We start from the raw sequence: 16,707 nt of genomic DNA, 5'->3' as shown, positions 1-16,707 counted from the left end.
TCTTTCTCCACCATCCATCCTTACCCTGGACTGTCAGTTGATCTCCCTCTTCCCCCTCTTTCTCTACCCCTCTCTACCTCCCCCTTTCTCCCCCCAACTCTGCCTGTGTCAAGCTGGTCCAGTAGTTTCTCCCCCTCCTTCCTTTCCTCCCCCCCACCACCTCTACCAGCTGGTCCCGTAGTTTCTCCCCCTCCTTCCTTTTCTCCCCCCACCACCTCTACCAGCTGGTCCAGTAGTTTCTCCCCCTCCTTCCTTTTCTCCCCCCACCACCTCTACCAGCTGGTCCAGTAGTTTCTCCCCCTCCTTCCTTCTCTCCCCCCACCTCTACCAGCTGGTCAAGTAGTTTCTCCCCCTCCTTCCTTTTCTCCCCCCACCTCAACCAGCTGGTCCAGTAGTTTCTCCCCCTCCTTCCTTCTCTCCCCCCCACCACCTCTACCAGCTGGTCCAGTAGTTTCTCCCCCTCCTTCCTTCTCTCCCCCCCCACCTCTACCAGCTGGTCCAGTAGTTTCTCCCCCTCCTTCCTTTTCTCCCCCCACCACCTCTACCAGCTGGTCCAGTAGTTTCTCCCCCTCCTTCCTTTTCTCCCCCACCACCTCTACCAGCTGGTCCAGTAGTTTCTCCCCCTCCTTCCTTTTCTCCCCCCACCACCTCTACCAGCTGGTCCAGTAGTTTCTCCCCCTCCTTCCTTTTCTCCCCCCACCTCTACCAGCTGGTCCAGTAGTTTCTCCCCCTCCTTCCTTTTCTCCCCCCACCACCTCTACCAGCTGGTCCAGTAGTTTCTCCCCCTCCTTCCTTTTCTCCCCCCACCTCTACCAGCTGGTCCAGTAGTTTCTCCCCCTCCTTCCTTTTCTCCCCCCACCTCTACCAGCTGGTCCAGTAGTTTCTCCCCCTCCTTCCTTTTCTCCCCCCCACCACCTCTACCAGCTGGTCCAGTAGTTTCTCCCCCTCCTTCCTTTTCTCCCCCCACCACCTCTACCAGCTGGTCCAGTAGTTTCTCCCCCCTTCCTTTTCTCCCCCACCTCTACCAGCTGGTCCAGTAGTTTCTCCCCCTCCTTCCTTCTCTCCCCCACCACCTCTACCAGCTGGTCCAGTAGTTTCTCCCCCTCCTTCCTTTTCTCCCCCCCCACCTCTACCAGCTGGTCCAGTAGTTTCTCCCCCTCCTTCCTTTTCTCCCCCCACCTCTACCAGCTGGTCACATAGTTTCTCCCCCTCCTTCCTTTTCTCCCCCACCACCTCTACCAGCTGGTCCCGTAGTTTCACCCCCTCCTTCCTTTTCTCCCCCCCACCTCTACCAGCTGGTCCAGTAGTTTCTCCCCCTCCTTCCTTCTCTCCCCCCACCACCTCTACCAGCTGGTCCCGTAGTTTCTCCCCCTCCTTCCTTTTCTCCCCCACCACCTCTACCAGCTGGTCCAGTAGTTTCTCCCCCTCCTTCCTTTTCTCCCCCCCACCACCTCTACCAGCTGGTCCAGTAGTTTCTCCCCCTCCTTCCTTTTCTCCCCCCCACCTCTACCAGCTGGTCCAGTAGTTTCTCCCCCTCCTTCCTTTTCTCCCCCCACCACCTCTACCAGCTGGTCCAGTAGTTTCTCCCCCTCTTTCCTTCTCTCCCCCCCCACCTCTACCAGCTGGTCCAGTAGTTTCTCCCCCTCCTTCCTTTTCTCCCCCCACCACCTCTACCAGCTGGTCCAGTAGTTTCTCCCCCTCCTTCCTTTTCTCCCCCCACCACCTCTACCAGCTGGTCCAGTAGTTTCTCCCCCTCCTTCCTTCTCTCCCCCCCACCTCTACCAGCTGGTCCAGTAGTTTCTCCCCCTCCTTCCTTTTCTCCCCCCCCACCTCTACCAGCTGGTCCAGTAGTTTCTCCCCCTCCTTCCTTTTCTCCCCCCACCACCTCTACCAGCTGGTCCAGTAGTTTCTCCCCCTCCTTCATTTTCTCCCCCCACCTCTACCAGCTGGTCCAGTAGTTTCTCCCCCTCCTTCCTTTCCCCCCCCAACTCTACCAGCTGGTCCAGTAGTTTCTCCCCCTCCTTCCTATTCTCCCCCCCCACCTCTACCAGCTGGTCCCGTAGTTTCTCCCCCTCCTTCCTTTTCTCCCCCCCACCACCTCTACCAGCTGGTCCAGTAGTTTCTCCCCCTCCTTCCTTTTCTCCCCCCACCACCTCTACCAGCTGGTCCAGTAGTTTCTCCCCCTCCTTCCTTTTCTCCCCCCCACCTCTACCAGCTGGTCCAGTAGTTTCTCCCCCTCCTTCCTTTTCTCCCCCCACCACCTCTACCAGCTGGTCCAGTAGTTTCTCCCCCTCCTTCCTTTTCTCCCCCCCACCACCTCTACCAGCTGGTCCAGTAGTTTCTCCCCCTCCTTCCTTCTCTCCCCCCCACCTCTACCAGCTGGTCCAGTAGTTTCTCCCCCTCCTTCCTTTTCTCCCCCCCCACCTCTACCAGCTGGTCCAGTAGTTTCTCCCCCTCCTTCCTTTTCTCCCCCCCACCACCTCTACCAGCTGGTCCAGTAGTTTCTCCCCCTCCTTCCTTTTCTCCCCCCACCACCTCTACCAGCTGGTCCAGTAGTTTCTCCCCCTCCTTCCTTTTCTCCCCCCCACCACCTCTACCAGCTGGTCCAGTAGTTTCTCCCCCTCCTTCCTTTTCTCCCCCCACCACCTCTACCAGCTGGTCCAGTAGTTTCTCCCCCTCCTTCCTTTTCTCCCCCACCACCTCTACCAGCTGGTCCAGTAGTTTCTCCCACTCCTTCCTTTTCTCCCCCCCACCACCTCTACCAGCTGGTCCCGTAGTTTCTCCCCCCACCTCTACCAGCTGGTCCAGTAGTTTCTCCCCCTCCTTCCTTTTCTCCCCCCACCACCTCTACCAGCTGGTCCAGTAGTTTCTCCCCCTCCTTCATTTTCTCCCCCCACCACCTCTACCAGCTGGTCCCGTAGTTTCTCCCCCTCCTTCCTTCTCTCCCCCCCACCACCTCTACCAGCTGGTCCAGTAGTTTCTCCCCCTCCTTCCTTTTCTCCCCCCCCACCTCTACCAGCTGGTCCAGTAGTTTCTCCCCTACCACCTCTACCAGCTGGTCCAGTAGTTTCTCCCCCTCCTTCCTTTTCTCCCCCACCACCTCTACCAGCTGGTCCAGTAGTTTCTCCCCCTCCTTCCTTTTCTCCCCCACCTCTACCAGCTGGTCCAGTAGTTTCTCCCCCTCCTTCCTTTTCTCCCCCACCACCTCTACCAGCTGGTCCAGTAGTTTCTCCCCCTCCTTCCTTTTCTCCCCCCACCACCTCTACCAGCTGGTCCAGTAGTTTCTCCCCCTCCTTCCTTCTCTCCCCCCACCACCTCTACCAGCTGGTCCAGTAGTTTCTCCCCCTCCTTCCTTTTCTCCCCCCACCACCTCTACCAGCTGGTCCAGTAGTTTCTCCCCCTCCTTCCTTCTCTCCCCCCCCACCTCTACCAGCTGGTCCAGTAGTTTCTCCCCCTCCTTCCTTTTCTCCCCCCACCACCTCTACCAGCTGGTCCAGTAGTTTCTCCCCCTCCTTCCTTTTCTCCCCACCACCTCTACCAGCTGGTCCAGTAGTTTCTCCCCCTCCTTCCTTTTCTCCCCCCCACCTCTACCAGCTGGTCCAGTAGTTTCTCCCCCTCCTTCCTTTTCTCCCCCCCACCTCTACCAGCTGGTCCAGTAGTTTCTCCCCCTCCTTCCTTTTCTCCCCCCACCACCTCTACCAGCTGGTCCAGTAGTTTCTCCCCCTCCTTCCTTCTCTCCCCCACCACCTCTACCAGCTGGTCCAGTAGTTTCTCCCCCTCCTTCCTTTTCTCCCCCCCACCACCTCTACCAGCTGGTCCAGTAGTTTCTCCCCCTCCTTCCTTCTCCCCCCCCACCTCTACCAGCTGGTCCAGTAGTTTCTCCCCCTCCTTCCTTTTCTCCCCCACCACCTCTACCAGCTGGTCCAGTAGTTTCTCCCCCTCCTTCCTTTTCTCCCCCCACCTCTACCAGCTGGTCCAGTAGTTTCTCCCCCTCCTTCCTTTTCTCCCCCCCACCTCTACCAGCTGGTCCAGTAGTTTCTCCCCCTCCTTCCTTTTCTCCCCCCCACCTCTACCAGCTGGTCCAGTAGTTTCTCCCCCTCCTTCCTTTTCTCCCCCCCACCACCTCTACCAGCTGGTCCAGTAGTTTCTCCCCCTCCTTCCTTTTCTCCCCCCCACCTCTACCAGCTGGTCCAGTAGTTTCTCCCCCTCCTTCCTTTTCTCCCCCACCACCTCTACCAGCTGGTCCAGTAGTTTCTCCCCCTCCTTCCTTCTCTCCCCCCCCACCTCTACCAGCTGGTCCAGTAGTTTCTCCCCCTCCTTCCTTTTCTCCCCCCACCACCTCTACCAGCTGGTCCAGTAGTTTCTCCCCCTCCTTCCTTTTCTCCCCCCACCACCTCTACCAGCTGGTCCAGTAGTTTCTCCCCCTCCTTCCTTCTCTCCCCACCACCTCTACCAGCTGGTCCAGTAGTTTCTCCCCCTCCTTCCTTTTCTCCCCCCCACCTCTACCAGCTGGTCCAGTAGTTTCTCCCCCTCCTTCCTTTTCTCCCCCCACCACCTCTACCAGCTGGTCCAGTAGTTTCTCCCCCTCTTTTCCTTCTCTCCCCCCCACCTCTACCAGCTGGTCCAGTAGTTTCTCCCCCTCCTTCCTTTTCTCCCCCCACCACCTCTACCAGCTGGTCCAGTAGTTTCTCCCCCTCCTTCCTTTTCTCCCCCCACCACCTCTACCAGCTGGTCCAGTAGTTTCTCCCCCTCCTTCCTTCTCTCCCCCCCACCTCTACCAGCTGGTCCAGTAGTTTCTCCCCCTCCTTCCTTCTCTCCCCCCCACCTCTACCAGCTGGTCCAGTAGTTTCTCCCCCTCCTTCCTTTTCTCCCCCCACCACCTCTACCAGCTGGTCCAGTAGTTTCTCCCCCTCCTTCATTTTCTCCCCCCACCTCTACCAGCTGGTCCAGTAGTTTCTCCCCCTCCTTCCTTTCCCCCCCAACTCTACCAGCTGGTCCAGTAGTTTCTCTCTCTCCTTCCTATTCTCCCCCCCCACCTCTACCAGCTGGTCCCGTAGTTTCTCCCCCTCCTTCCTTTTCTCCCCCCACCTCTACCAGCTGGTCCAGTAGTTTCTCCCCCTCCTTCCTTTTCTCCCCCCACCACCTCTACCAGCTGGTCCAGTAGTTTCTCCCCCTCCTTCCTTTTCTCCCCCCACCACCTCTACCAGCTGGTCCAGTAGTTTCTCCCCCTCCTTCCTTCTCTCCCACCACCTCTACCAGCTGGTCCAGTAGTTTCTCCCCCTCCTTCCTTCTCTCCCCCCCCACCTCTACCAGCTGGTCCAGTAGTTTCTCCCCCTCCTTCCTTTTCTCCCCCCACCACCTCTACCAGCTGGTCCAGTAGTTTCTCCCCCTCCTTCCTTTTCTCCCCCCCACCTCTACCAGCTGGTCCAGTAGTTTCTCCCCCTCCTTCCTTTTCTCCCCCCACCACCTCTACCAGCTGGTCCAGTAGTTTCTCCCCCTCCTTCCTTTTCTCCCCCACCACCTCTACCAGCTGGTCCAGTAGTTTCTCCCCCTCCTTCCTTTTCTCCCCCACCACCTCTACCAGCTGGTCCAGTAGTTTCTCCCCCTCCTTCCTTTTCTCCCCCCCACCTCTACCAGCTGGTCCAGTAGTTTCTCCCCCTCCTTCCTTTTCTCCCCCCACCACCTCTACCAGCTGGTCCAGTAGTTTCTCCCCCTCCTTCCTTCTCTCCCACCACCTCTACCAGCTGGTCCAGTAGTTTCTCCCCCTCCTTCCTTTTCTCCCCCACCTCTACCAGCTGGTCCAGTAGTTTCTCCCCCTCCTTCCTTCTCTCCCACCACCTCTACCAGCTGGTCCAGTAGTTTCTCCCCCTCCTTCCTTTTCTCCCCCCACCACCTCTACCAGCTGGTCCAGTAGTTTCTCCCCCTCCTTCCTTCTCTCCCCCCCCACCTCTACCAGCTGGTCCAGTAGTTTCTCCCCCTCCTTCCTTTTCTCCCCCACCACCTCTACCAGCTGGTCCAGTAGTTTCTCCCCCTCCTTCCTTCTCTCCCCACCACCTCTACCAGCTGGTCCAGTAGTTTCTCCCCCTCCTTCCTTTTCTCCCCCCCACCTCTACCAGCTGGTCCAGTAGTTTCTCCCCCTCCTTCCTTTTCTCCCCCACCACCTCTACCAGCTGGTCCAGTAGTTTCTCCCCCTCTTTTCCTTCTCTCCCCCCCACCTCTACCAGCTGGTCCAGTAGTTTCTCCCCCTCCTTCCTTTTCTCCCCCCACCACCTCTACCAGCTGGTCCAGTAGTTTCTCCCCCTCCTTCCTTTTCTCCCCCCACCACCTCTACCAGCTGGTCCAGTAGTTTCTCCCCCCTACCTCTGCCTGTGTTAGCTGGTCCCGTAGTTTCTCCACTTCCTCTCGGAGCTCCCTGATGATGCGTGCGTTGGGGTCCTCGTTGACGACGGCGTGGTTGACGATGCTCTTGGCCCGGTCGGCGTAGCGCAGCGTGGACAGCGTCTCGTCGTAGTTGTCTGCTGCTGGGCTCACCGTGGCCACCATGGCCGTGCGGCTGTTACCGCCCAGGCTGTCCTGGACACGAGGAAGAGAGAGAGAGGAGAGTGTTAGTGAGAGAGAGGGAATGAAAGAGGAAGATACAAGGTCGTCAGAACCAAATCTTCAAATGATTGTAGGGACAGAAGCGTTCAAATCTCTAAAGGAAACAGGAAGATAAGCCTCCATCCCTCTCATGTTGAGCGGAGCGAGAGGGAGGACCAGAGATGTTATAGTAAGAGCAGGGAAAAATACAAAATGTGTGTCTCTTACCTTTAGAAGCCATGTTAGCACAGAGTCTCTGTAAGGGACAAATTTGGTCTTGTTTTTCCCACATCCCTGTTCTGCCAGAGCAGATATGACCAGGCCTAGAGTAGTCAGAGACCTGCAGAGAGACACAACAACCCACTATCATAACAGGTGGCATATTTGCTAAGTGTTCATCTTTGTTTAAAAGGGGAACTAGAACACTTGGTGCTGTGTGTGTGTGTGTGTGTGTGTGTGTTGTGGTCTCATTGAGGTGCGGGTGCGTTATCAAAGTGCTTGGTAACATACTTGTTGATGTTGCTCCCCTCCTTCATCCTCTCTCCAGTAGCGCCAGTCTTAGCTGCTCTCTCACTGCCAGCCAGGTCTACCAGACTCAGCTTACTCACCTTCTCACCACTCGTCTACAGAGGGGGAGAGGCGAGAGAGAGAGATACGAGGAAGGGGAGAGCGGATAGAAAGTCATCTTGGTAGATTAGATTTTTGATAACATCCTTCATTTTAAACTGTTAAAATGACTCCAATCCTGCACATTGCATAAACCTCCGGAATGCAAACACATGCATCTGTTTCAGTCAAAGATTTCCCATCTCATCCCAGTCATTTCCATGCAGGATACACCCATCATGTCTCCCTGCTCTAACATAAAGGTCCAGGAAGGATGATATATATATATGAAAGGATTCATTAACCAGGTATTCCTATGGAGAACAGAGGCCAAAAGCCACACACAGCGAGGCAGAGAGAGAGAGCGAGAGTGCGAGGAGAGAGAGAGAGCGAGAGTGCGAGGAGAGAGAGAGCGAGAGTGCGAGGAGAGAGAGAGCGAGAGTGCGAGGAGAGAGAGAGCGAGAGTGCGAGGAGAGAGAGAGCGAGAGTGCGAGGAGAGAGAGAGCGAGAGTGCGAGGAGAGAGAGAGCGAGAGTGCGAAGAGAGGGAGCGAGAGTGCGAGGAGAGGGAGCGAGAGTGCAAGGAGAGGGAGCGAGAGTGCAAGGAGAGGGAGCGAGAGTGCAAGGAGAGGGAGCGAGAGTGCAAGGAGAGGGAGCGAGAGTGCAAGGAGAGGGAGCGAGAGTGCAAGGAGAGGGAGCGAGAGTGCGAGGAGAGGGAACGAGAGTGCGAGGAGAGGGAACGAGAGTGCGAGGAGAGGGAAAGAGGAGAGAGAAAGCGCGCATGCGATTAAGAGATAAAATGAGCAAGAAAGAGCGCGTACGAGAGCGAGGAGAGAGAGAGTGAGAAAGAGAGAGAACAAGAGAGCGTGCGACAGCGTGTGAGAGAGAAAGCGAGCTGGAGAGAGGCTGGAGTAACAATTGTTCTTTGTGATTTACAATGTTAGCTGCAGGGGTGGAGCTTCACTCACTGTGTGTGTGTGTGTGTGTGTGTGTGTGTGTGTGTGTGTGTGTGTGTGTGTGTGTGTGTGTGTCCTTATCTTAAATAAGGTGTGTGCATTAAGGACTGGAGCTTGACTGGGAGACGGAGAGATAATGGAGATAAGAGTAGGGGAAGTGGGGACGAGAGCGAGAGGAGAAGTAGGGACGAGAGCAAGAGAGTAGGGGAGGTAGGGACGAGAGAGAGAGAGTAGAGGAGGTAGGGGCGAGAGAGAGAGAGAAGGGGCGAGAGAGAGAGAGAGGGGCGAGAGAGAGAGAGGGGCGAGAGAGAGAGTCGGGGAGGTAGGGGCGAGAGAGAGAGAGTCGGGGAGGTAGGGGCGAGAGAGAGAGAGTCGGGGAGGTAGGGGCAGAGAGAGAGAGTCGGGGAGGTAGGGGCGAGAGAGAGAGAGAAGGGGCGAGAGAGAGAGAAGGGGAAGTAGGGGCGAGAGAGAGAGAAGGGGAGGTAGGGGCGAGAGAGAGAGAAGGGGAGGTAGGGGCGAGAGAGAGAGAAGGGGAGGTAGGGGCGAGAGAGAGAGAAGGGGAGGTAGGGGCGAGAGAGAGAAGGGGAGGTAGGGGCGAGAGAGAGAGAAGGGGAGGTAGGGGCGAGAGAGAGAGAAGGGGAGGTAGGGGCGAGAGAGAGAGAAGGGGAGGTAGGGGCGAGAGAGAGAGAAGGGGAGGTAGGGGCGAGAGAGAGAGAAGGGGAGGTAGGGGCGAGAGAGAGAGAAGGGGAGGTAGGGGCGAGAGAGAGAAGGAGAGGTAGGGGCGAGAGAGAGAAGGAGAGGTAGGGGCGAGAGAGAGAAGGAGAGGTAGGGGCGAGAGAGAGAAGGGGAGGTAGGGACGAAATGAAAGAGTAGGGTAGGTAGAGAGGGATGAGAGAGTAGGGAGGGGATGAGAGAGTAGGGAGGGGATGAGAGAGTAGGGAGGGGATGAGAGAGTAGGGAGGGGATGAGAGAGTAGGGAGGGGATGAGAGAGTAGGGAGGGGATGAGAGAGTAGGGAGGGGATGAGAGAGTAGGGAGGGGATGAGAGAGTAGGGAGGTAGGGAGGGATGAGAGGAGGAAGGAGAGATCGTGTAAGAGAGGAAGAACAGAGAAAATGCACAAATGCAGTAGTGGAAGGAAAGAATGTACGCGTGAGAATTTACGCTAAATATATAGAAAGAGAGAGACGGGGTGAGTGAATGATTTGAGCAAGAAATGATAGAAAGAGATGGGGGTGGGGGTAGAGAGACAAAGGACAGCGGGGGCAGAGGGGGGGGTGTGCATTATGGTGTGTGTGTGTGTGTGTTACGTCCGGCGTCGTGCTGAGTGGGAATAGAGCGGGCAGAGATTACAGTGAGTTGTGAAAACAAAGACTGCCCTTGTCCCCAGAGAGAGCGAGGAGAGAGAGAAGAGCGAGGGAGGAGGAGAGGGAAAAAAAGCATAAAACAGGGTGGACCTGAGTCAAAAATGATTTGAAGTATTTGGCTCATTAAATGTGGAATTCAGTATATTTTAAACTCTTAGGTCATCTAGTTGAGTAACAATCTTGCAGGATTTGTCCCTAGTATTTGCCTACGGTTTAGTTAATGTGCACTCCCAAAGCAACATCTCAGAGACATTCAGATTACTCTCTGTCACCAGGCCCCTGTGAATTTGCATAGGACTGAGTTTCCATGGAGATTAGTAAAGGGAGGATAAAGCCAAGTGAACCTCAGCAGAAATAGGAGGCCCAAAGACGCTCTTGCTCTTTATCTCACTGTGTGTGTGTGTGTGTGTGTGTGTGTGTGTGTGTGTGTGTGTGTGTGTACACACACACTGAGGCAGACAGCCTTTATTTATGCATCAGTTTAAATGATCAGACTCAGACTATATTTAACTCTGTTTCCATTCCACCACAGGTGCACCTGGGGCTGCGTTCAGCAACACAACAAGGTATCAAACTGTTTAAGGGGTCGGCTACCGACATCCATACCACACATGCAGTCAGAGCTGGCCCTAGGGTTTTGGGGGCCCTAAGCACCACCCACATCAAGATAATTTTTACTTCATTTCCTGCAATTGTAAACATTTTGCCAGAGAGTAGAGAAAATGTGTAGAGAAAATGTATCAGTTTTAAAGCAAGTTTGTTGCAATTCTACACATATGGGGTTAGAGAGCAATGTTTGCAGTTTTTAATACATCTGAGTGACTGACTAACAAATCGATGGGGGTCATCCAGTCGGTAATTCAACCATGATTACTAAATGTGTAAATATTTGTATGAACATAACAAGATTCAACAACTGAGACAAACTGAACAAGTTCCACAGACATGTGACTAACAGAAATGGAATAATGTGTCCCTGAACAAAAAGGGGTCAAAATCAAAAGTAACAGTCAGTATCTGGTGTGGCCACCAGCTGCATTAAGTACTGCAGTGCATCTCCTCATGGACTGCACCAGATTTGCCAGTTCTTGCTGTGAGATGTTACCCCACTATTCCACCAAGGCACCTGCAAGTTCCCAGACATTTCTGGGGGGAATGGCCCTAGCCCTCACCCTCCGATCCAACAGGTCCCAGACGTGCTCAATGGGATTGAGATCCGGGCTCTTCGCTGGCCATGGCAGAACACTGACATTCCTGTCTTGCAGGAAATCACGCACAGAACGAGCAGTATAGCTGGTGGCATTGTCATGCTGGAGGGTCATGTCAGGATGAGCCTGCAGGAAGGGTACCACATGAGGGAGGATGACGTCTTCCCTGTAACGCGCAGCGTTGAGATTGCCTACAATGACAACAAGGTCAGTCCGAGGACGCTGTGACACACCGTCCCAGACCATGACGGACCCTCCACCTCCAATCCATCCCGCTCCAGAGTCCAGGCCTCGGTGTAACGCTCATTCCTTTGACGATAAACGTGAATCCGACCATCACCCCCGGTGAAACAAAACCGCGACTCGTCAGTGAAGAGCACTTTTTGCCAGTCCTGTCTGGTCCAGTGACGGTGGGTTTGTGCCCATAGGCAACATTGTTGCCGGTGATGTCTGGTGAGGACCTGCCTTACAACAGGCCTACAAGCCCTCAGTCCAGCCTCTCAGCCTATTGCGGACAGTCTGAGCACTGATAGAGGGATTGTGAGTTCCTGGTGTAACTAGGGCAGTTGTTGTTGCCATCCTGTACCTGTCCTGCAGGTGTGATGTTCAGATGTACAGATCCTGTGCAGGTGTTGTTACACGTGGTCTGCCACTGCGAGGACGATCAGCTGTCCGTCCTGTAGCCCTGTCTTCTTAGGCGTCTCACAGTAGGGACATTGCAATTTATTGCCCTGGCCACATCTGCAGTCCTCATGCCTCCTTGCAGCATGGCTAAGGCATGTTCACGCAGATGAGCAGGGACCCTGGGCATCTTTCTTTTGGTGTTTTTTAGAGTTGGTAGAAAGATCTCTTTAGTGTCCTAAATTTCCACAACTGTGACCTTAATTGCCTACCGTTTGTAAGCTGTTAGTGTCTTAACGACCGCTCCACAGGTGCATGTTCATTAATTGTTTATGGTTCATTGAACAAGCATGGGAAACAGTGTTCAAACCTTTTACAATGAAGATCTGTGAAGTTATTTGGATTTTTACGAATTATCTTTGAATGACAGGGTCCTGAAAAAGGGACGTTTCTTTTTTTGCTGAGTTCAGACAGACAGAAAAAATGCTAATTGACCGACATGAGAGAAAAACTGTTGATGCACAACCACATTTCTACATTGCACCTTGTACATTCTACTATTCTAACTCTCAAAGGTAAGTTGAGACCCGACTGAGTTTTTTGGGGGTAATTGATCTGCGGGCCTACAGCGGGCCTACAGCGGGCCTACAGCGGGCCTACAGCGGGCCTACAGCGGGCCTACAGCGGGCCATCCCTTCGTTAGATGAACTGCCTGCATTACATTCGTTAGGAAGAGTGTTCCCAAACATTCTGAAATGTGTTTAATTTGAATTAGCTTTTTTGAAATACTGATGTGGATAATAACATAACTGTCCTTATGGGGATAATATAGGTTCACGTGTCTGTTCCAGCCTTAATTGAGCCTTATTTGACCCAAACTAGAATCAACTGTTCCAGCCTTTCTTTTTACCTGAACTGTAATCAACTGTTCCAGCCTTTCTTTTTACCTGAACTGTAATCAACTGTTCCAGCCTTTCTTTTTACCTGAACTGTAATCAACTGTTCCAGCCTTTCTTTTTACCTGAACTGTAATCAACTGTTCCAGCCTTTCTTTTACCTGAACTGTAATCAACTGTTCCAGCCTTTCTTTTTACCTGAACTGTAATCAACTGTTCCAGGCTTTCTTTTTACCTGAACTGTAATCAACTGTTCCAGCCTTTCTTTTTACCTGAACTGTAATCAACTGTTCCAGCCTTTCTTTTTACCTGAACTGTAATCAACTGTTCCAGCCTTTCTTTTTACCTGAACTGTAATCAACTGTTCCAGGCTTTCTTTTACCTGAACTGTAATCAACTGTTCCAGCCTTTCTTTTTACCTGAACTGTAATCAACTGTTCCAGCCTTTCTTTTTACCTGAACTGTAATCAACTGTTCCAGCCTTTCTTTTAACCTGAACTGTAATCAACTGTTCCAGCCTTTCTTTTAACCTGAACTGTAATCAACTGTTCCAGCCTTTCTTTTAACCTGAACTGTAATCAACTGTTCCAGCCTTTCTTTTTACCTGAACTGTAATCAACTGTTCCAGCCTTTCTTTTAACCTGAACTGTAATCAACTGTTCCAGCCTTTCTTTTTACCTGAACTGTAATCAACTGTTCCAGCCTTTCTTTTTACCTGAACTGGAATCAACTGTTCCAGCCTTTCTTTTTACCTGAACTGTAATCAACTGTTCCAGCCTTTCTTTTTACCTGAACTGGAATCAACTGTTCCAGCCTTTCTTTTTACCTGAACTGTAATCAACTGTTCCAGCCTTTCTTTTTACCTGAACTGGAATCAACTGTTCCAGGCTTTTTTTTTCCTTTTACCTGAACTGGAATCAACTGTTCCAGCCTTTTTTCCCCTTCAACTAGAATCAACTGTTCCACTCATGCATTATTCACCCTGTGTGCTTCCGATATAATGCAGGGAGACCAGGGTTGGGTGATCAGGTGACACGCACAGACACAAGCTCGCAACACACACACAAACATACAGTCCCAGGGCTGGATGACCAACCAGGCGTGGATAAAACAGGAGCAGGCTAACACAGCAGATCAGCTGACATCAAGACAGACAGAGAGAGCACTTCATTACTTATTTACAGGTTTCCTGGAGGCTGACATCACTAGCTAGTTCCTGAACAGTAGGAACTAGGGCTGGCTGACAGGACAGACAGTCTCTCTGGGACACTACTACCCTCAGTGACCTGGTTCAACAGTGCTTTAGAACTAGAGGGAGACAGAGTGATATGACGAAGATGCAGTAGTCACAAAACATTACAGCAGTCGACTAAGATGTTATGGGGGAGAGGTTGGATTGACCGTTGCGTAACAATCAGTTGGAGAGAGTGTGTGTGTGTGTGTGTCTTACCCCAGACTGCAGGTCTTTGAGTGTGTGTGTGAGGATGATGTTGAAGACAGCGTGAGATCTGCTACTCTCCTCGTTCATGTTGGTGGCAGCCACCGTACGAGACTTATTCCCCTCCGACATCAGAGACTCAATATCCTAGAGAAAAGATAGGAGAGAGGGGGGGATGGATGGAGAGAGGGGACAAGGATGGAAGGCCAGTGGGAGGGAAGAAGAAGAGGAACAGGGGACAGAAGGCATGAGATGGGGGGATGGAGATAGGGTTGGAGGGAAGAAGAGAGAGAGGAAGGAAGAGAGAGATAAATACATACTTTTCTCCAGAAAAAGCAACCCTCTTGAGCAGGGCTAAATAGTAACTTACCACCGATATGTGAACAGCTGTCAAAGTCATTAGCCACGGTAAGCCTTGATTCCAGGGAGTGTGAAGTGAGAGTGTGTGTGTGTGTGTAGTCAGCCTTCAAGTCAGTGTGTTGATTAAATAAGTGTGTGTGGTTAACTCTTTTTGACATGGCTCATCTAACAGAGCTCTCAGCTACCACACCCCTCTACGCTCTCCTCTACACACCAACCCAGAACATGAACATGAACATCATTTATTTACCATCATATCAATTCTGTTGTTTAGGAATCTAGAATAAAGGTGAAATCATCAGTAGCATGGTCATATCAGTAGTCATTCTACTAGTGATGATAGTGGTGTAGTGTACCTTGTAGCTGGCTACAGCCAGGCGTGACAGGCCGTCCACGTACGGCCCCAACACCTTGTGCTCCCTCACTCTAAGAGCCTGCCTGCTCCTGGGGGGGACACATATCAATGTGGTTAACTACAAAAACAAACAGTCATCATGCTTCCATGTTCTATCCAAAAACTTTTTTTAATCATCTGAAATAGTATTTTATTTGAGATGTATCCCACTACGCCAGGGTCGTGCATCAGCAGCCACTCAATTAGCCCATGTCAGTAAACATTGTTTTAGATTGGTAAGAGTCTAGTGGCCAGCTGTCTAAACTAGGTGTAAGCATGGTCCAATTACTTAACTGCAAACGTCTGCCTCCACCATATGTCAAAATGTGTAGAATTGCATCAAACTTGCTTTAAAACAGCACCGTTTTCTCTACGCCCCATTGTAAAATGCGCAGAATGGCAGGAAATGAACTTTAAAACAGAATTTATTTTTATCTTCACTGTCACAGGGGGGTGCTGCTAAAACGTTTTGCTCGCAAAGTGGTGGGTGGGTGGTATAGATACGCAGACCCACAAGCCACTGCGGCCCCTCACCAGTTCAATTTTGTTTGTGGCCTCCACCCCCATCAAAGTTGCCCATCCCTGCTCTACACTTGCTGACATTCTGTGTATAAGTAACAGTTCTCCAAATAGAATGTGCAATAGCCAGATCAATACTCCATATAGAGCTACAGGCTCTACATCATCCTGTGTAGCGTGGCAGACTAACTCCATATAGAGCTACAGGCTCAACATCATCCTGTGTAGCGTGGCAGACTGACTCCATATAGAGCTACAGGCTCTACATCATCCTGTGCAGCGTGGCAGGCTGACTCCATATAGAGCTACAGGCTCTACATCATCCTGTGTAGCGTGGCAGACTGACTCCATATAGAGCTACAGGCTCAACATCATCCTGTGTAGCGTGGCAGACTGACTCCATATAGAGCTACAGGCTCTACATCATCCTGTGTAGCGTGGCAGGCTGACTCCATATAGAGCTACAGGCTCTACATCATCCTGTGTAGCGTGGCAGACTGACTCCATATAGAGCTACAGGCTCTACATCATCCTGTGTAGCGTGGCAGGCTGACTCCATATAGAGCTACAGGCTCTACATCATCCTGTGTAGCGTGGCAGACTGACTCCATATAGAGCTACAGGCTCTACATCATCCTGTGTAGCGTGGCAGACTGACTCCATATAGAGCTACAGGCTCTACATCATCCTGTGTAGCGTGGCAGACTGACTCCATATAGAGCTACAGGCTCTACATCATCCTGTGTAGCGTGGCAGACGTGGCTCTATATGGAGTCAGTCTGCCACGCTCACATGATGATGTTGAGCCTGTAGCTCCATATGGAGTCAAGGCTCAACATCATCCTGTGTAGCGTGGCAGGCTGACTCCATATAGAGCTACAGGCTCTACATCATCCTGTGTAGCGTGGCAGACTGACTCCATATAGAGCTACAGGCTCTACATCATCCTGTGTAGCGTGGCAGGCTGACTCCATATAGAGCTACAGGCTCTACATCATCCTGTGTAGCGTGGTAGGCTGACTCCATATGGCTGGACCATGTAGAGCCTGTTATTCTATAGGTTGCTTTAACAGAGGTGACGGGGCATAACCTTTGGGGTCAAGCGGGGTGCCATAGGAGCTCTGAACAGGCAAGCGTGTGCGAAAGCACTGAGGCCCAGTTCTGAAACATGTTTGGAAATGATGTACTTGCTTCCTCAGACTGTAATCACTGATAGGCGAAAGCTATGTCATTGAACCACTGCTTATACCAATCTAATTGTGTTAGATCAGTGACTAGACTTCAAGGAAGAGAGGAAGCATGTTAAAGGTCAATATTCAGGGTCATACGTACCCTTTGGGGTCGAGGAGGTCGCGGACCTTCTCGTTGTATATCTCCATGTAGGAGACCTCTATGGTGAAGCCTTCCCCCTCCCTCTGCTCCTGCAGGGTGCGGTCAAACAGAGAGCTGCAGAGCCGTGGGATCAGACCTGGAGAGTCCACAGAACCCATCATGGTGTACGACTTTCCCGAACCTGGAGGGACACACACGCAGCCAATGGATGAGAGCAGCCGTTAGGAGACAACCAATGAACTTCAACCTGTTTTAAACTTGAAACTGTAAAACTCCATTCCATTCTAACAATATGAGGCCAGTTAGTAGTGTCATAACATGCCTGTCTGTCCGTAGGCGAAGATGCAGGCGTTGTAACCCTGGAAGGCGTTGTGCAAAAGACTCTCCCCAAGGCACTGGAACACCACGTCCTGACCTGGAGACAACCACCAGGCA

At 52.3% G+C, this 16,707-nt stretch overlaps 1 protein-coding gene across 10 annotated transcripts in view; it reads right to left on the bottom strand.

Annotated features, from left to right (window-relative positions):
• Positions 1 to 16,707, bottom strand: part of LOC106567792 (kinesin-like protein KIF13B) — an 83,830-nt gene that overhangs the window by 27,911 nt on the left and 39,212 nt on the right. For all 10 annotated transcript variants that reach the window (XM_014138060.2, XM_014137571.2, XM_014138134.2 and 7 more), the window contains exons 6-12: positions 16,595 to 16,687; positions 16,273 to 16,453; positions 14,384 to 14,471; positions 13,680 to 13,814; positions 7,090 to 7,202; positions 6,808 to 6,919; positions 6,361 to 6,573 (exon numbers count right to left, since the gene is read on the bottom strand). In XM_014138060.2, coding sequence (XP_013993535.1) covers positions 6,361 to 6,573; positions 6,808 to 6,919; positions 7,090 to 7,202; positions 13,680 to 13,814; positions 14,384 to 14,471; positions 16,273 to 16,453; positions 16,595 to 16,687 — 935 coding nt within the window. The remainder of the gene's footprint in view (positions 1 to 6,360; positions 6,574 to 6,807; positions 6,920 to 7,089; positions 7,203 to 13,679; positions 13,815 to 14,383; positions 14,472 to 16,272; positions 16,454 to 16,594; positions 16,688 to 16,707) is intronic.

The sequence above is a fragment of the Salmo salar genome, chromosome ssa01 (assembly GCF_905237065.1).
Source record: "Salmo salar chromosome ssa01, Ssal_v3.1, whole genome shotgun sequence".
NCBI lineage: Eukaryota > Metazoa > Chordata > Actinopteri > Salmoniformes > Salmonidae > Salmo > Salmo salar.
The sequence above is the reverse complement of the archived record's forward strand: the minus strand, read 5'-3'. Positions and strand labels throughout refer to the sequence as shown.